The sequence below is a fragment of the Cantharellus anzutake genome, assembly GCF_015039405.1.
Source record: "Cantharellus anzutake strain C23 chromosome Unknown EI90scaffold_87, whole genome shotgun sequence".
NCBI lineage: Eukaryota > Fungi > Basidiomycota > Agaricomycetes > Cantharellales > Hydnaceae > Cantharellus > Cantharellus anzutake.
In genome coordinates this window covers 144,178-164,568 of record NW_024067037.1, presented here as the reverse complement: position 1 = coordinate 164,568, position 20,391 = coordinate 144,178, and the positions used below count along the sequence as shown (strand labels likewise).

At 46.0% G+C, this 20,391-nt stretch overlaps 2 protein-coding genes across 2 annotated transcripts; both read left to right on the top strand.

Moving 5' to 3' along the window:
• Positions 1 to 2,335: 2,335 nt before the first annotated feature.
• EI90DRAFT_3132359 (uncharacterized protein) lies at positions 2,336 to 6,355 on the top strand (the record flags this gene model as incomplete). The annotated part of the gene is made up of 1 exon (XM_039064468.1): positions 2,336 to 6,355. The coding sequence occupies one exon, from the start codon at positions 2,336 to 2,338 to the stop codon at positions 6,353 to 6,355; it is 4,020 nt and encodes a 1,339-aa protein (XP_038910166.1).
• A 6,927-nt stretch (positions 6,356 to 13,282) lies between these two features.
• Positions 13,283 to 13,799, top strand: EI90DRAFT_2939989 (uncharacterized protein; the record flags this gene model as incomplete). Its single annotated transcript, XM_039055231.1, has 2 exons — positions 13,283 to 13,592; positions 13,645 to 13,799. 2 exons carry the CDS (start codon positions 13,283 to 13,285, stop codon positions 13,797 to 13,799), a joined length of 465 nt encoding a protein of 154 aa, XP_038910165.1.
• Between the last annotated feature and the right edge of the window lie 6,592 nt (positions 13,800 to 20,391).

Below are 20,391 nucleotides of genomic sequence, written 5' to 3'. Positions count from 1 at the left end.
AGTTGTAATGAGTTGTACATAGGTTACGGGATATAATTTTTAGTATTTACGCATGTGGTCATTGTACCCAACCCAACCTGTGGAGACTAAGGGAGCACATCCAAGGTTGTGAAGTTAATATCCAGGTGTGCGTGAAGTTTAAGAGTTTATATATTACTTAGTTGCCAGTCACTTGTTTGTGCCCGGTGGCATAAGTGGTATACCGCTAGTTGAGGCTATGCAGTTTTTTTAAGTGGCACATGTTTGATTCTTACTTAGGAAACTTTTTTTTTTCATACCCTCCACTCCTTAGTGCACAGAAAACAACCATTTCACACAATTATTCCATGGGAGGGCCTGAAAAAAGTTTTCCTAAGTGAGAATCGAACATGTGCCACTTAAAAAAACTGCATAGCCTCAACTAGCGGTATACCACTTATGCCACCAGGCACAAACAAGTGACTGGCAACTAAGTAATATATAAACTCTTAAACTTCACGCACACCCGGATATTAACTTCACAACCTTGGATGTGCTCCCTTAGTCTCCATGGGTTGGGTTGGGTACAATGACCGCATGCGTAAATACTAAAAATTATATCCCATAACCTATGTACAACTCATTACAACTTAGCATGGGAACATCATGTGTTGCAAGTTGTACCAGTCGCTCGACAGATTTTGGAGGCAACGTAAGTTGCGGCTAAACCTTGGAGAAATCATGTGAGCGACTGGGAAGGAGTCTGAGATGTTGTGTGCTCATCTGGAAGGTGTTGAGGTTGGGGCCAGACCTGGAATGTTCTGGAGTCAGACTGAAGGTGGTGTTGGAGCCGGAGGTGGGATAACCTCTTGGGAGTCGGCAAGGAGAAGGTGATGGAAGGGAAGTAGGGCTCTGGAGTCAGTTTCAGAGTTCCAGGAGCCCAGAGTGGAGGTCAGGATTGTATGGATATGACACCTATCTGTCATATCCATCTATGGCCATTGCCCTCCACTACCTCCGATCCTTCTGGACTACCTCCGCTCCTTCTTCACTAACCTACGCCTCCCTAAGTACAAAACCCTGAAGGCCTCCGGACAGCTCCAATGTCTGCTAGCACACTCCCACCCCCGCTGGGCAATACACTTGCTTGCCCTGCAAGTCTACCTTCAGGCCTATTCCTGTTACAGGAATGGGTTCTGGGGAACCCAACCTGAACTGTTTGGCTCACTAATGGAGGTGGCTGCGTAGCCATCGGAGGGAGAGCAGAATGGGATGAGTGTCTGGAAGTACAACCTGTGGGTTGGCCAATGGTAACTTGGCACTCCTGGGAGCGTTGTAACGGGGATTTGCCGGTGCACCCTAAACGAGCCAAATCCCGCGATTCTACTACCCTCAGCAAGCACCTCACATCCATCACATGTAACCCATGTCCACTCACACTCCTTACACATATTTCCTATTTTTCCTAATTTTTCTGATTTCATTTCCGGTGTCTAGAGCCAGATGTTTCCGTTTTCTTATTGCCATGTGATATTCTTTCCTATTTTGTCTATCGGACTCTTCCGTGACCCGCTGTATAGTTTGGTAGAGAGTTATCAGCACCAGACTCGACTGGACCAATATACCCCACCATTGACCTGACCCTCAGTGAGATTTCTATCCCCCCTCCTTCCTGTCTCAAGTCTAGTTGGATAGACCCGTTACAAATCTGGTGGTCCTTACAGGGGGGATAATCCACTTTGTCAGGTTTTCAATCACGCAAGTTCACGTCCTTCATTTGTTTGGAAACACCCTCGTTTTATTTGGATATCGACTATCTACACCGTTTGTTACCCTAAGAAGAGGAAGAAGTACAAGAAAGGATCTACAAGTCTACGGATCCACACATTCCACCCACACCTGCAAGACTTTGCAAGTTTCACATTTGTTTCTCCTGGCGGACCTCAAGACGAGGCACAGGGGATCGTGTTATTGTTAAAGTTGTTCACTCCTGGCGGATCTCACGAAGAGACACAGGAGTCCGTGTTTGTTATCAAGTTTTAGCGACGTGCTGCCCTTAAGCAAGTTTATCGCGATTGTCCCTCCTGGCGGATCTCACGACGAGGCACAGGGGGTCGGGTTTATTGCTCAAGTGGTTAACTCCTGGTGGATCTCACGAAGAGGGCACAGGAGCCGGCATTAGTTCCTCTGATTACCAAGTTTTGCAACGTGTTTTGGCAACGTGTTACCCCGTTTACCTCCATTTGACCCTCATTTTACGATTCCTCTCCTTGCTGGACGACAAGCGGCATAGAGAATCATCCAAGTATCACCAGAACAGGTCCCGAGCGACCCACACGATCATTTTCAAGTTTTACCTTTCTTTTAACCTTTCAAGATGGCTGCAAGTTCCGCTGTTGCAGTGCCGATATTTTACACATCCATGCCGATGCCCCGTAGCCCAGATGCGCCCCGATTCAGAGGCAGGCGGATCGTCGAGTTCCTTAGCAAATATGAGTCACTGGCTGATGCGGCACTTTTCACGGAAGCTCAGAAATGCGAATTTCTGACCGCTTACTGCACTGACAAGGAAGCGAGGTTCATTTCCACGCTGGACGGATTCGAGAACCCAGATTGGGTGTCGCTCAAGAAAGACCTGCTGGACTTTTATGGCGTTGACGAAGAACCCTTATTTTGCTTCAAGGATCTCCGCAAGTTCGTAGAAAAAGGTCGCAAGATGAAGACCTTTGATCACCTTGACCGATATTTGTGCAAGTTTGAAGCTATTTCCAAGTCCCTAGATGGACAGGGTACCCTTGCCGTTGTTGAGCGCGATGATTTGTTTTTCCGTGGATTTCCGTCGAAGTTTAGGCACAAGCTCAATATGCACGAGGTTGTCGCAGCGGCAAGGGCCCTGCTACAAGATGCCCATGATCGCGAAAGAGCCAGTTCCTATTCATCAATGTCCGATGCGCAGACCAGTGCAAATGTTGATTCACCAGTGCTTTCAATGCAGCCCACGGTTCAGAGCGATTTTGTGCCCGAGTTTGATGCAGAAACAAGTGCCGCCAGCTCGACGCTAGATCAGATGGACCAGCATGAGTCTGAAGCCTGCGAAGCGCGGAGCGCCTACGAAACCAAGTCAATTGCTGTGTCCGAAGATTACGTGCTCGAGCCGGAGTTTGATGACGCAAGCCTAGAGCTAAGGCCCAGGAGACTCGAACCTGTCTCAGAACCCGACGTGCTTGAAGACCAAGTCTGCCAGACCTCAGAACTGGCTGTGATCTACTCAGTGTGTTCAGACGAAGCCGGAAAGACTCAGTCAGTCGAGGCAATTGTGTACTACAAACCCAATCTGGCTGTCCATGAAATAATCCATGATGCCCCCAGCCCCGATTTGGATTCACACTGCAACGACGAGAATTCCCATGAGACAGTCTATGAGACCTTCGATCTGGACTCATATTTCGGCGATGATACTCCTTGCGGACCGGATTGTGACTACGATTCAGACTGGGAGTCATACATTGCGAAGTCTAAAGGCACGGATCTGCCACAGAATATCAAGATCAGAGTAGACAGTCTAATGCCAGCAGGCAACGATGGGAAGGCTCACAAGATGATGTTTGCCAATGTCGCGGACTCGGACTTGAGTATCCAGGATGAAGACCCGTGTGGATCGATTTACGACGTCTTCAGCCTGAAGTCGTATCTTGACGATGAGGCCCCTTGCAAAACGGCTTTCAATGTCTTCGACTCATTCGCATGGTTCGACGAAGAGATCTCCCGTGAAACTTCCCCTGACACTTCAGATGTGGACTCGAGCTTCGACGATATTGAGACCATGGACCCACCCCAGACAGGCGATCCAACGACACCCAAGGCACCTCGACCGCTGGATTTCTTACACACCGCGCCAGAGCACAATGATCGAGAGCTAAGGCCTGGCGACCTTGAACGTGTCTCGAAATCCGACATTTTCGCAGTATACCAGACCTCAGAACATGCAGCAATCGACCTTGTTTGCCGAGATGAAGTCGAGGCGCCTCAGTCAACGGAGGCAATCGGATACTACTGCAAGTTTGACCTGATCGACTCACAGCCTGTACAAATCTCCAAATTAGATGGTGTGACCGAGACTGAAGAGCGCAGCAGCAGCGCCAAGTCCCCTGTTGAGCCCAGCGAAGGCAGATGTGAAGACACTAGTCCGGAGGCGACTCAGGCGAGAATTCAGAAATCAAGTGGCATTCCCTGTTGGTTCCCCAAGTATGAGTTCGACAACAGCAAAGTGGCTAAGCGAGTTAAGTTTTCGATGCATGAGTCCGGTGAAGGGTACGAGGATCTGCCCAAGAAGGATCCAGATAAGGTTGTAGGACACGAATCCAATCCCAATCGTGGTGAAGCGCCTGAGTACGTGAAGCCGCTTCCTATCACCCCCGAGTTCGAAGACGGTTATGGAGAACCGCCCACAAAAGACCCTGATAAGGGTATCAACGTGATCAAGTATTCGGGCGATGGCCTAGCCCGCGGATATGAGTCTAAGGTGACTCCAGAGGCCGAAAGTATACGAGATGTCGAGCTTCACAGTGGCATCCTCACGCTTGAAATGCCGGAAGGCACCTACATCATTTGCGGTGATGAGATCGCCCTGTTCGAAGCCAAACGCGAGTCTGAATGCAGCAGGAAGTCGGAAATAGCACGGGCCCTGGACTCAGCGCAAGAGCACAGTGAGCATAAACATAAAGAGCTAAGGCCTCCCGGCCTCAATGACGAGCTCAATCGTTGTTGTTCTACGTCGTGTACCGAGTTCCGCCGCGAGGTTTCCATGCTCAAGACGGTAGAGGGCTTCTACGTCGTCCAGGGTGACCTTGTGGTTCTCTTTGAAGCTGCGCAAGACGCAGAGTGTGAGGTCCAGTTCAGAGGCGAGCCTAGCCTAGCACAAGATGGGGCTGAGCTCAAGGATAAAGAGCTACGGCCTCTCAGCTTCAGCGGTGTGTTCGGAAATTCCGACTCAGTGGATGACTACACACGGGATTCTGGATGCGAATCCGACATCGGCTTTGATGCAGTACCCAAGGGCATTGGGTTGATTGATCCCCCTGAAGTCATTCTTATGCGCGAGTCGAATCATGAAGAACGGGATTGTGATTTGATTGGCAAACACGCTATCATACATGGCGGAATCGATGCAGTGAAAAGGCCTACCTTCGAGATTGCCGTTAATGTTAGTCCTGGTATCGGAGCACCCAAGCACGCGAAAGCCCCATATTTCCCTGGCGATGGCTATGAATGCCGACCCGAGAAAGACCCCAACAAGGTATCAAATGTGAATGAGTGTCCGGGCGATGGCCTAGCCCGAGAACAAGAGTCTGAGGAGACTCCAGAGGCCGAACGTTCGCGAGGTGTTGAGTCCCATGGTGACACCTTTGTGCTTGAGGGAGCTGATGGGGCCAGGCGAGTACTGGTCTTGGACTGCGAGTCTGGGCCCAAGCGCGGGGTCAATTGCATGTCGAATACGGAGTCTTGGGCCGAAGCAAGCGAAATCAGCAATGGCCCATACAAGTCGGCGATGGGAGTGAAAATGAGGCTTACCATTGTGCCTAAACCTCTCGTTCGACCTGTAGTTCTCCCAGATGTAATGGCCACAACGGTACAGAGATGCGCGCAAGTTCATGGCAGAATGATAAAGATTGATGCCGATTGCTGGCTCGAGGCCGCAACGACGACAGAAGGGATCATAGAGAGTCTAGAGTGCCGAGGTGTCCCTGATCCGAGTCTCATGTCGGGATTCAAAGGCGAAATGGAGCCAACTGCCGGCACCATGAGTGAGTGTGGAAGCCGAGTACCCAGTCACCTGGAGACATCATCATCGAGCCGAGAGGCCACGCATAAAGAGCTTAGGCCTCCTGTCCAATGCCAAAGTCCGCATGTGAGCTGTGCGATGTCAAAGCCATGTTCAGGGTCGAAGACTTGTAACAAGTTTGATGTTCGAGAACGCATTGCTCAGTCAGATGTTCTCGGCAGAGAGAGTAATCCCAGATGTCAGAGAAGAGCTCCGTGTGCACAGGATGATAGTCTAGACAGCCGGAGATGCCAGAAGAATGCGCTCATTGAGTCGAAATCCCGCGACCCTTACCCCAGCGCAGTCTCATGGGGTTGGTTTACTGAACGTGCGACATGTTCCTCAGTCGATTTTGTGCGAGCCAAGTGTCCAGAAGGTTCTGCTAGTCAGCACCATAGTCAGACCGCTCAGGTGTATGGCTATCAGGAATCCGTTAAGAAGTCAAAGACATCACTTCCGAGGACAATTTGCGTTGTGTTGCGAAATGGAGACGAGGCTGAGCATTGCCTTGAGGATGGATACATGCCTTGCATTAGCGAATACGAGGCTAGAGTGCGGAGGAAGAAGCCTCCCTGATGTTGCCGGGTTGACGCAAATTTGGCAGCCTTCCCAATCACGCATCACATCGAGTTATTTATTTATGCAACATTCATGATCTATTCTTCCCAAACCCTCAGGAGTTGTGGATTGGGGATGATGCCGCTGGTTTCATTTGGGATATCGTGAGGGACCACGATTGAGAGCTAGGCCTGTATGTAACGGGGATTTGCCGGTGCACCCTAAACGAGCCAAATCCCGCGATTCTACTACCCTCAGCAAGCACCTCACATCCATCACATGTAACCCATGTCCACTCACACTCCTTACACATATTTCCTATTTTTCCTAATTTTTCTGATTTCATTTCCGGTGTCTAGAGCCAGATGTTTCCATTTTCTTATTGCCATGTGATATTCTTTCCTATTTTGTCTATCGGACTCTTCCGTGACCCGCTGTATAGTTTGGTAGAGAGTTATCAGCACCAGACTCGACTGGACCAATATACCCCACCATTGACCTGACCCTCAGTGAGATTTCTATCCCCCCTCCTTCCTGTCTCGAGTCTAGTTGGATAGACCCGTTACAGCGTACCAGTAGCGAGTATGATGTGGGCTCCTTGAGGGAGCCACCTGGCTGTCTGCTAATGGGGACTTGGCACTCCTGGGAGCGTGCCAGTAGCAGGTGTGCTGGGAGTGGTCAGCTAGCAGTGACTTGGCACTCAATGGAGCGTACCGGTAGTGCGGGATACTGGGATTCCCAAAGGGAGTCACCCAGTTGGTGGCTATCGGTGACTTGGCACTCACAGGAGCATACCGGTAGCAGGAGTTGTTGGGGAAAGCAGGCAGGTGGACCAGTGCATGGTAGTGGGTGACTGTGGGAAGTGGGACCTGCAGGTGTGTGGCCAGGCATTCTGGAGCTGCCTGGACCATATCCCTCTCCTAAGGAGGTGGGATAGGTTACAGTTCCTGATAGGGAACTTCTGGTTGGATGGGAGTGGGCAGCAGGAGGTTGGGTGTGGGAATGCCCTCCTCGTTGCGGTTTTGTCATGGAGAGGATGAATAGGGAGGTGGACATGGTTCCAGGGTTACAGGTTGAGTTTACAGTGGTGGCACAATGGTGAGGATTGTCATATCCATCCCCAGCCAACAACTTCTGGTACCTCTGATCCCTCCAGTCTACCTCTGCTCCTTCTTCACTAACCTTGGAGCTCCCGTATTCCACAATCCCCTCGGTACCCCTCGATGGTCACCACCCCCTCCTTTCGCTAGGCAATACACTCACCTGCCCTGCAGAGTCCACCTTAGGGCCTATCCCTCCTTTCCATTTCTGGGTTATCGCCTGCCTTTCCGTTAACCCCATAACCCGACTCGTTGGTAATATTCAGTCGGTGTCAGGGCACACCCACCTGACCCCACACCCCGCGCTGCACTGCCCTACTCCGCTTCCCCCACTATCACCCCCCGTCCCTCCTTCCTCACTTTTTCCCTTTCTCTCTATTTCTATTCCATGGTCGATTTCCCTTTTCTCCATGTACCACTACATACCTAACCCCGTTCCCCTGATCACTGCACACACCACACACACTCCTGCCTATCAAGTGGTGTAGGAGAAATAATGGTCACACTATGGAAACCCATTATGGAAATATGCCAGATAAATCACAAAACCTCATATGACAAGTAGATATGAGAAAACAGAAGGACACAAATTTTAACGAATTTTAACGAATTTTTACGAATTATTATGACTATATGCGATAAATCGAAAGAAAGAAAAATAGCAAAAATACTTCAAGCTTACCATCAACGAGACAGAATTCTCGGGGGAATTTATAGCAAATATTAAACCAAGAATTATGACAATCGACCAAGATTTGACTATAAAAACAATCAGAGAACCTCCACGGAAACTACTTTCCCACGTTGTTGTGGGGACAAGTCCGTGCAGGTTAAAACAAGCCTCATTGCACACTTCACCCTTTACTGCATCAGGGATTAGGATTGGTGAGTTGGGGTAATAGTAGGAGTTGTAGAGGTTGTAGAGGTGGTTCTGACGAGTCTAAAATCGTTGGATTTGGTTGGGTTGTTGAGGAGATATGACATTTTCTTTATTATCTTTACTATTTTCATTCATTCACACATGTGACTTTCCTTTTCTATTTGTATCAGACTCTTCCGGGACCCGCTGTATAGTAGTTAGAGAGGGTTATCAGCACCGTACCCAAGGACCCCACTACATCTGTCTGACACCAGAGAGAGACCTACCCCCCCCAGACCTGAGCCACGAGTCTAGATTGATAGACCCATTACAACGTCTGCACACGGAGCCAAGGATGGAAGTACCATGGAACAAGGATTCCTCAGGAACTAATGCAAAAGTCAAAGTCGTGTTTATAATAGGAAATGTAGATGTCCCCCAAACGGACCCAATGAGAGTAATTACAGGGGAAACTAGCCATAAACGACGGAGATATGACTAAAACTCCTGCAAAATGAGGACAATGTCTAAAAGGCAAGCGCAAAGATTAACCAGTAACGACCGAGACAAGATTGATAGCCCATTAGAAAGGAAGAGATCTAATCTCAATCCTCCCAAATTTTCATAATAAAAGGATCATGCACTAATGAGATATCCAATAACGGGAATAGTGACATCAAAAGTCTGAGCCAGGGAAAAGACGATGTTTGCATAGGATCCATAATTAAAACATACAACGAAATTTACACGGAAATTATGAAAAATGGGGAACTATAGTTATGCAAATTTTCAGCCCAAACGGTCCAGCCGTTGTGAAGTTATACCCATGATGGGAATATAGAAATCCGCATCATGTATAATGACACATGAGGGTGGCAATGTGCAGGGAACTGGCCGTCGGAACCGAGATCCACACTTCGGCAGATCACGAAGACCAATTTCCGTCCAAATAAGGAAAAGCCCGGTCAAAACAAAGCACGGAAAGTGCAAAACAACCTTAGATCATGAGGGAAAAATCTGAAATAAATCACAGAAGCCCATATGAAAGAAATAAACACCCACGCTGTAGGAGAAATAATATTCAAAGAATAAAACAATGATCTATCAGAATAGTCAACGAACAGGTGACAAGTTCAGACGTTTAACAGATCTCATGATCTTTATGAGACTGGACAGACATTAGATCATTATAAATTATCTACACCCATGTAGTATGAGATTTAATCTACTACAATCATGCCTAGAACTTGGCATAGGTGTAATATTCAAAGAATATAACCCTACAACAAGAAAATAGCACATAGACGGCAGAATAAGAAGGAACATTGGGAAAGAAATGTGAATATCTCGGGAACCAGTAAACTTTTGACTGTAACCTTTTTACCATCTGAAAGGACTGTTTCTTAACTTTATCCACGGTTTTGTTTCATTCTAAAAGCTTCAAAACTGACGGAGATATCGCTCAAACGGCGAAACACCTTATAATTCATATATATTTATTTGCTAATTCTTACAAAAAGTAATGTGACTCAAGGGAAATATAATGGCACCCGGAAGTCTGGCGGACCGAATACCATATGATAGAGTATTCCCCGGCGCGGGCGGACAGTTTTTGATCGCATCAGAAGAGGAGAAAATGCTAAAAAATCGGATCTTGTATATTTTCCCATGATTCATCAAAACTTTTTGATTTTAAGCTCAAATAAATCGGAAGAAAGGAATGATTGATGATCTGGATCTCGGATCATAAGCATGAAGTAATTCAGAAGTCCGCAGATCAGTTAATTAATTGGGAAGGCTCTAGAACATTAGTAATGATGTGGCTTCACAAAAAGGGGTCAATTAGAGAACAGTCTAGAAAGTTCCTTTATAGCCGAGTCATTTCTAAAGATAACCATTCGTAATTAAGGCAGTGTAGAGCATAGCTTCAGCGCTACAAGATCCCGCTAAGATCGGCCCAAAAGACAAAGAAATGAATTACTTATTGCTGAGTCATGACCTAAGTCCATTATTAAGCTTACACAGCCCAAGCCCCTATATCATTCTAGAACTATCTATAATACAAATGTAGCACATGTAACTAGTGCGAGGCGTGGGAGTAGAGAGGCCTCTGAAAAGCATAAAAGGCCGCCGCTTCTGCCCCCTCTCAAACCTCAGGTAGAAATAAAAGTTTAATTCTCCTCACCAGTGGTTGGTTCGTTTGCTCCAAAAGATAAAAGCAAATATTAGTTGTTAGCTAATATAAAACTAACACGTCACTCTAAGCGTGAGTTAGGGTCAGTTAGACACAGCTGAACAAAAGTGTCATAGTGAGAATTAGTGAGAATTTGGTGGAGGGACTTCTTAATTGAATAATCTCTCAGCAATTTTTGGTTATCACACCACAGGAGAAAAGTGAGTGATCCTGAACCTGCTAGATAACTAGCACGCACTCTAAGCGATAGAAAGAGCAGTTTGGTCACTCCTGTATTGAGTAACATTTATTGCGGAATTATTTTATTAGCAGTTTTCCTTCAGTAAATTATCAGGAAAATCACATCCTACTGAAAAGTGGTAAATATAGGTGTAATATTGACTAGAAATCATAGTAAAGTCAATATAGAATTTTATCCATAGACGATCTATACGTCAGGTGAGATCGTTGGGGGTGTTTATTGTTGTTTAGACAGTGAACAATCATATATTTGGCAACCAAAACACGGTCAGTATGCAAATCAGCACAAACTCTAATATCGTTATTGGACGTAGGAAACTGGTTACATAAGGTGATCCAGCTCCGCTCCTTCAACACATATCATAATTCCCGAACAATTAAACGAAAACGGCACCTGCATACGAACGACTATGGGAACGATGCACGTGATTACCAAATGTGCACACGAACCTTTGCTAACTCAACGAATACCAGGAAATAGGACACAACCTTAGCACCATTGGAAAGGTGGGAATAAATAAAAATTTATGATACCAAGAACGTGAGAAAACATCCACAAATGAATGAGATACAAGGACATGAAGTTAGAAACCTGAAAACGCATGGGAAGACAGCTTCAAGAGGTCCAGAGTCCTAAATAAAATACATAAAAATATGATATCTTCAAGGACAACCTACTATAACAACAAACAATACATATGTATGGAATCATCCACCGATGAAAAATCCTGACCCATGAAATGAGGTCCTGTGCACTTTAAACATTGGCACTTTCCACTTAGCGCTTCTCGCACTTAACATACTTAACATACTTAACATATTTGGACATGGATCACATGAGCTTTCTATACATCAGCAGTTTCCTGCATTGCACTTTGCACATTGTGCACTTAGCACACTTAACACACTTAACACACTTAGCACATTTTATATACCCTACCTTGTATACTCATCATGTTCCCTTTCCACTACTAGTTACTCTCTTTAAAAAAAGATTATGAGCTATTTATGAATTGATGAATAATAAACAAATAATATCCTATTGTTATTGTGAAAGAACAATGTTTTGATTATTTTGAGATTGACTGAGGCAGCTGTAACCCTACTAGGATGTAACTTTGGTGCAATTGCCTGCTAGATGCTATGGCTCAATGGCATGTGTATTGTACTGGACTATACATTGTGGGGGGTGTCAGTTCAAACCCAGCTAGGGGAAACATTTTTATACTTGTTTTCAGGTGGTCGTTCGGCTGTTGTCTCACCAAGGACCGTGGGGCATGTTCTACCTGCTATACTAGTATATAATTGAGCCTGTGCTGCTACCCCTGCATGGGATCCTGCCTATAGGTACCTCAACAAAATTCACTGTCTATGCACATGTTGGTCATTCATAAGTTTCACACCAAAAGTGCTGCTTGCCCTTGTTGAAGATTAGAGCTTTGGGAAACCCAGTATCACAATGAGTGGGGTGAAGTGAGCTATGCACACAATTTGACTTCTATCATTATCCAACACACTGGAATAAAATAAACTTTAGTAAAATTTCCTGACTTCCCTGTGGCTAGTACTGCTATTATAGTTATCTGGCATGAGACTGAGATAGTACATCTAGTCCCTTAGCTCGGCACATGGGCAGCTAGCCATTGCTTGTGTTTTGCAAGGTGTGGGAAAGGTCACCTGATGTAACTATACAGTTTCAACATCTTTTTTTTTTTTCACTCTACACACATTTGCTGCACATCACCACAAGCAACAATGGGTAAGGTCAAGAAATCAAGGGGAACAGCTGGAAAAGGTAGAATCTATATATTTTCCCTATGTATATGTGCTGATATGTGTCTTGCCCATAGTTTCTGCCATTCTTCCTGAATGCGAGCCTGAGATCCTGAGAGTGATCAATGCAGCAACACTCCTTGATGTTGATGCAGCATGGGATGAGTTTCTTACCCTTGTGGCACGAAAGGCATGCATAGAAAAGGTAATTGTGTAGCAATGTGGTTTGAGTTCTACAATTCTCACTCACTATTTCTGCAGATCCAGGTTGAAGGCCTCCTACTCAGCAGGGCCAATGGCTCAGCTCAACACGTTGTTGAGGCCTCCCGTGCACAATCTCTCAGTGCACACCCACTTCATGCTACCCTTTGCAAAGCTCTCAAAAAAATTGATAGCTTTAAGTCACACCGGGCCTCACATAATACTAAGCATCAATTTGTATGCCTGTTTCCCCCCATAGGTCTTTTGAGTGCTAACCTATCCATTACAGGCAAAGGTACTCCAGTTTGATCAGCGCTCCCACCTGCAAGATCTTATTGATGGGGGAAACACACAATTGAGTTTGATGACAATAGCGACACACGTTTCAGGATGTGTACACAGCGCACATGGCTTGTTGATAGCTCAGGGAAGGGTAGGCCCCATCAGGTTCACCGAGAGTGCAAAAAAATTGAAGTGGGAGGTGATGGGTGGATGGTCCTTGAAGCTGATACCTCTCATATTGTTCTCAATCAGAGTAAGTAATGATTATTTATTGTCTGTGTACTGCCTAATTCCCTATGTCCAGAGGGACAGCCAGAGCTCATTGCAGAAGTGAAAAACAGCCCAATCATCCTGGCTCTCTATATGCCTTTGGTATCAGTGCAGGGGCACGTCACTCTCGCAAGTTTGGGCATACCAAATTTGCAAAGCAGTCCAAGTACACTGACTCTGAATTGCGTGAGAGTGACCATGACCTACTAGGCCTTGCTTCCCTTGCATGGGCTATAATCATGTCACGGTTGCCTGTGGAGATTATCAAGGAGTTTGCTAATGGACTGGAGGATAGTGGAGTTCCAGCTCTTTTCTCACCATCTATTGAGAGTGGTTGTGAGTATCCTCCATTTATCCTGTAGTCTCTATGCTCACTTGTGCAACAAAGCTAAAGGATATTACTTCCCTTTTCATGGAAAGCTTTATCAGTTTCATGATGAACCCCACCCCCCACCTGAGATTTATTATGCACAGAATTATACAGCATATGTTATTTTGCCTTCTTTTTGTACAGTAGCTTTTCCCACTAACTGCTGTTCATAGTCCTTGCCATCGTGACACTGCTCACATTAATTGGGTATTTGGATTATGTACATCATGCTCAGTCAGTCCTCGATGCACCCACCATGGTGCAGACTTTGTTGATGTGAATTTGGGGATCATCTTGCGTCATGCCCCAGACACACTCTTTGCATTTCCCCCTTCCCATCGTCATGGGACAACTGTGTGTGACCATGTTAAACACACTGGCATTGCTTTCACCTTTTCGAGCCACATCCTAGCAGCATATGAAGCTGCACTGAAAAATGGATATGAAGCAAAACCAGTTTTTACATGGGAATCTGTTGACATTGATCCTCATGTTGGGAGCGACTTACCAGATGATGAGTATGGCTGTTCATTTTCTCATTCTGTAGAAAATCCCTGGAATTCTCTATGTGGGGCTTTGTAAAATTAGGTTATTTACATCTGTTATTATCAACACATTGTCAGGGAAAATTGCATCTAGGATGTTAGAAACACAGATTCCAAACAAAAGGAAGACTCGATGTCAGAGGGCTTCTGTCAAAACCTGCTAGACGAGATCCTAATGCAGATGGGGCTCAGCTAGAGGGGTTCTGAGAGCTCCAGTAGTGAACCAAAGCTTCACCAGGAAGCCTGGGTCTGCAAGGTGTTACAAGAGGCTCTAAGAAGGACACTGTCAGAGACCAGATTCGAGACGAGTGTCAGGGTTCAGCACCCTGCCTTAGGGTGCCCCAGACTCCCCACCTACTTTACCCCCTTTTATTCTTTGACTGTTGCCTCGTTGTTGCCTTTGTGTGTTGTGTACACGCACACACACAGGATAGCGTGGGAACTTTCTGAGCGAGCAGCTTGCCCAGAATGTTCCCACAGGTCACAGCCACAGTTCTGGGCGAGCAACTCGCCCAGAACTTTCCCATGCTTACTGGGCACTGCCACCTGGATGTTCACTCCGGGTCACACTACACAACTCTAGGAGCTGTATAGTTGACCCATTCCTCTATATAGCAACCATGCGGGGAGATGAGACCTTTACCCTTCTTCTCATCTCATGCCCCACATAGGCAAGTGTATATACTCTCTTCCTTTTTACTATACATCTCATGCCCTGCATAGTGTGAGGACAGGTTAGATGGGGGCTGAGGTCAGGGAGCCTCCGAGTCCGAGGCTGGGCCCTGACAACGAGGGAGAGTCTCTGTGGCGGAGGGCTTTGGCCTCAGCGACTTATGCCAAGAGCGCTGTGCCTAGTGACACGTCCGTGCCCTAACTTACTGACTGGCAATCAGAACTGAAGGGGGGTAACTCTAGTCGATTTTATTACTGGAGTGTAACCTATGTACAAGTTGGATATATATATGGTTACAGCGAAGACAGGTCCGCAGATGGTTGAGCCGAACGGAGCGGAGCTAACGGGTTTAAACATTAGCTGACTGAATGTTACTGACGAGTCGGGTCGTGGGGTTAGCGGAAAGGCAGGCGATAACCCAGAAACGGAAAGGAGGGATAAGCCCGAAGGTGGGCTCTGCAGGGCAGGTGAGTGTATTGCCCAGTGGAGGCGGGAGTGCGCTAGCGGACGTCGGAGCTGTCCGGAAGTCTTCAGGGCTCCGTACTTAGGGAGGCGTTGGTAATAAATTGAAATGAGGGGGTGGTGACCATTGAGGGGTACCGAGAGGATTGCAGAATACGGGAGCTCCGAGGTTAGTGAGGAAGGAGCGGAGTTAGACCGGAGGGATCGGAGGGACCGGAAGTCGATGGCTGGGGATGGATATGACAGTATCCCCTTCTTAGGCCTGAACCCTTGAAGGCCCAGAATTAGTAAGGTGAGGGGAGCTGTACTTACAGAAAAGAAAGAAAAGAAAATGGGAAAATAAAAACAGAAGTGAGGAGTGGAGGGAAAGGGGAAATGGGAGAGGAGTCGGGGTTCCTAAGGAGCTTCGGGTCCAGGCTTCGCTGGGTACCGAGAGTGGAACGCTTCGACAAGGTCGGAGGCGTGATCGAGTTCCCCGGCAAGGAGCCATTGTGTCTCCTCGTCGGTCCCTTCATAGCCCAGCCACTTGACCAGGTAGAGCAACTTGTTGCGTCTATGTTGGTCGATCTTGGAGTTGAGTATCTCCTCGATCTCAAACTCCATCTTGCCTTCGATTTCTACAGGAGGCAGAGGTGGCTGGTGGTGGTTCGGAATGATGTTCGGGACGGAGGGTTCGATCTGCAAGACATGGAATACCGGGTGAATGGGTCGCATGTTTTCTGGCAGGTGGAGAGTGAGGGAGTGAGTACCAACGCGGGCGATGATCTCAAATGGGCCGAGGTTTTTTTTTGGAGAGCTTTTTGGAAGGTCAGTGTCAGGGCCCAGCCTTGGACTCGGAGGCTCCCTGACCTCAGCCCCCATCTAACCTGTCCTCACACTATGTGGGGCATGAGATGTATAGTAAAAGGAAAGATATATACACTTGCCTATGCGGGGCATGAGATGAGAAGAAGGGTAAAGGTCTCATCTCCCCGCATGGTTGCTATATAAAGGAATGGGTCACATGCCCACAACTATACAGCTCCTAGAGTTGTGTAGTGTGACCTGGAGGGAACATCCAGGTGGCAGTGCCCAGTAAGTGTGGGAACGTTCTGGGCGAGTTGCTCGCCCAGAACTGTGGCTGTGACCCATGGGAACATTCTGGGCGAGCTGCTCGCTCAGAAAGTTCCCATGCTATCCTGTGCGCGCGTGTGTACACAACACACAAAGGCAACAACGAGGCAACAGTCAAAGAATAAAAGGGGGTAAAGTAGGTGGGGAGTCCGGGGCACCCTAAGGCAGGGTGCTGAACCCTGACAGTCAGGTGGAGCGGAAGTACTTGGCCTTTACGTAGACTGAGGTTCCTACTTCGAAAGCTGGGGCAGGGCTCCGACGGGAGTCTGCCAGGCCCTGATAACGGATCTGAGCGAGATGCATTTCCTCGCGAAGGAAGTGGTGGAGGGAGTCAAGATCGACGGAGTACTCTTGGGCATGTACTGATGTCAGGTCTCGCTCTGGGTGAATGGTGATGTTCGGGTGGTAGCCTTTGTTGGCGAAGAACGGGGAGACGCCCGTGGTGGCATTTGGAGCGTTGTTGTATGCGAACTCTGCAAGAGGCAGGAGTTCAGACCAATTGTCCTGCTGGTAGTTACTGTAGATGCGCAGGTACTGCTTGAGCGTCTGGTTCATCTGTTCAGTCTGACCGTTGAAGGAGCGGAGCTGGATCACCTTATGTAACCAGTTTCCTACGTCCAATAATGATATTAGAGTTTGTGCTGATTTGCATACTGACCGTGTTTTGGTTGCCAAATACAGTGCCCCAAAAAACTGTTGCAATGTTTTGTACCTTTGACTTTAAGAGCTTATTAAACAATGGGAAAGGGTTCTAAAATTTCAAATAAATATGTGAAACATGTGTTAGTATCTTGTCCATAACTCTACCAATTATGTAAGCAATATGTTCATTTTTGGTAAAGTTATTCAATTCACAAGGGACCCATGTCATTGCAATGGTTTTTTGGTGTGCTGCCAGAATGGACTAAAACTGGAAATATCATCTGATAGGTCATGTGATATTGTTTAGTATACACACTAGTAAACAAATAAACATTGCTGAAGCATAAATACACATGGATTTTAAGCTGTAATCCCCAATTCTAAAATGTGTCAATTGGCTGCTTTGAAAATTGAACAAGTGCTTTCTCTCATTGATTCTGGCCACAGTGCTCATCAATTACTACTGTCCACCATTCCACTGTTACCCATCTTTGGTCTAAACATCATCCTGATACTCCTAAGCCCAGTGGTGGTTGCCCATCTAAGCTCTCAGACACCAATATCCATCATGCAATGCATCTTATCAACTCTGGTAAAGCCAACAATGCTGCACAAGTCACCCAAATTCTTCAAAAAGTCACCAGCACCAGCCTCTCAACTGAGGCTGTTCATCTGCAACTAAAGGAGGCTGGTTGGAAAGCAGTGGTGAAGAAGAAGCAGCCCATGCTCAGCAGACATCATAAGATGGAGGGAATGGACTTCACAATCAGCCACAAAGAGTGGACTCGGGAGGATTGGAAGAGAGTGGTGTGGTCTGGTGAGACTAAGGTGAATCACCTGGGGTCAGATGGGAGGAAATGGGTGTGGAAATGGGGGGATGAACCTCTTACAGACAGGCTGGTGCAAGGAACAAAAAGGTTTGGTGGTGGTTTTGTCATGGTTTGGGGATGTATGACATCAGATGGAGTTGGAATGGCATGCAAGATTGATGGGAAGATGGATGCAGAGCTCTACTGCCAAATCCTGGAAGAGGACTTCCAGCAAACCCTCTCATATTATGACAAATACCCAGCCCACATCCTCTTCCAACAGGACAATGACCCAAAACACACCAGCAAAAGGGCCCAGAACTGGTTCAATAACCATGGTATCAGGGTCATGGAATGGCCCTCCCAGTCCCCAGACCTTAATCCAATCAAACAATTATGGAACCATGTAAAGAGGAAGCTTGGGGAGTATGAAGAACCTCCAAGTGGTGTTCATGAGCTGTGGGATCAGTTTCAGGAGGAGTGGGAGAGGATAGGACCAAGTGTCTGCCAGAATTTAATCAAGAGTATGCCTAGGAGGATTGAGGCACTACTTAGGGCAGAAGGTGACTATTCTAAATACTAGTTAATGTGATTTTCCTTTCTCCAAAATGCACACCAAAAAACCGTTGCAATGACATGGGTCCTTTGGAAAGTGAATAACTTTACCAAAAATGGACACATTTATTAGAGAATTGATGGAGCTATTGATGAGCTACTAGTGCATTATTTTCATATTTTTATGCAATTTTAGGATCCCTTCCCAGGGTGCAATAAGCTCGTAAAGTGAAAAGTGCAAAACATTGCAACGGTTTTTTGGGGCACTGTATATGATTGTTCACTGTCTAAACAACAATAAACACCCCCCAACGATCTCACCTGACGTATAGATCGTCTATGGATAAAATTCTATATTGACTTTACTATGATTTCTAGTCAATATTACACCTATATTTACCACTTTTCAGTAGGATGTGATTTTCCTGATAATTTACTGAAGGAAAACTGCTAATAAAATAATTCCGCAATAAATGTTACTCAATACAGGAGTGACCAAACTGCTCTTTCTATCGCTTAGAGTGCGTGCTAGTTATCTAGCAGGTTCAGGATCACTCACTTTTCTCCTGTGGTGTGATAACCAAAAATTGCTGAGAGATTATTCAATTAAGAAGTCCCTCCACCAAATTCTCACTAATTCTCACTATGACACTTTTGTTCAGCTGTGTCTAACTGACCCTAACTCACGCTTAGAGTGACGTGTTAGTTTTATATTAGCTAACAACTAATATTTGCTTTTATCTTTTGGAGCAAACGAACCAACCACTGGTGAGGAGAATTAAACTTTTATTTCTACCTGAGGTTTGAGAGGGGGCAGAAGCGGCGGCCTTTTATGCTTTTCAGAGGCCTCTCTACTCCCACGCCTCGCACTAGTTACATGTGCTACATTTGTATTATAGATAGTTCTAGAATGATATAGGGGCTTGGGCTGTGTAAGCTTAATAATGGACTTAGGTCATGACTCAGCAATAAGTAATTCATTTCTTTGTCTTTTGGGCCGATCTTAGCGGGATCTTGTAGCGCTGAAGCTATGCTCTACACTGCCTTAATTACGAACGGTTATCTTTAGAAATGACTCGGCTATAAAGGAACTTTCTAGACTGTTCTCTAATTGACCCCTTTTTGTGAAGCCACATCATTACTAATGTTCTAGAGCCTTCCCAATTAATTAACTGATCTGCGGACTTCTGAATTACTTCATGCTTATGATCCGAGATCCAGATCATCAATCATTCCTTTCTTCCGATTTATTTGAGCTTAAAATCAAAAAGTTTTGATGAATCATGGGAAAATATACAAGATCCGATTTTTTAGCATTTTCTCCTCTTCTGATGCGATCAAAAACTGTCCGCCCGCGCCGGGGAATACTCTATCATATGGTATTCGGTCCGCCAGACTTCCGGGTGCCATTATATTTCCCTTGAGTCACATTACTTTTTGTAAGAATTAGCAAATAAATATATATGAATTATAAGGTGTTTCGCCGTTTGAGCGATATCTCCGTCAGTTTTGAAGCTTTTAGAATGAAACAAAACCGTGGATAAAGTTAAGAAACAGTCCTTTCAGATGGTAAAAAGGTTACAGTCAAAAGTTTACTGGTTCCCGAGATATTCACATTTCTTTCCCAATGTTCCTTCTTATTCTGCCGTCTATGTGCTATTTTCTTGTTGTAGGGTTATATTCTTTGAATATTACACCTATGCCAAGTTCTAGGCATGATTGTAGTAGATTAAATCTCATACTACATGGGTGTAGATAATTTATAATGATCTAATGTCTGTCCAGTCTCATAAAGATCATGAGATCTGTTAAACATCTGAACTTGTCACCTGTTCATTGACTATTCTGATAGATCATTGTTTTATTCTTTGAATATTATTTCTCCTACACCATCTCCTTCCGGATGATAACTGGAGGTGAAGTGGAGGCGGATGTTGAGGGCCTTATCAAGTGAACGGAAAAAATG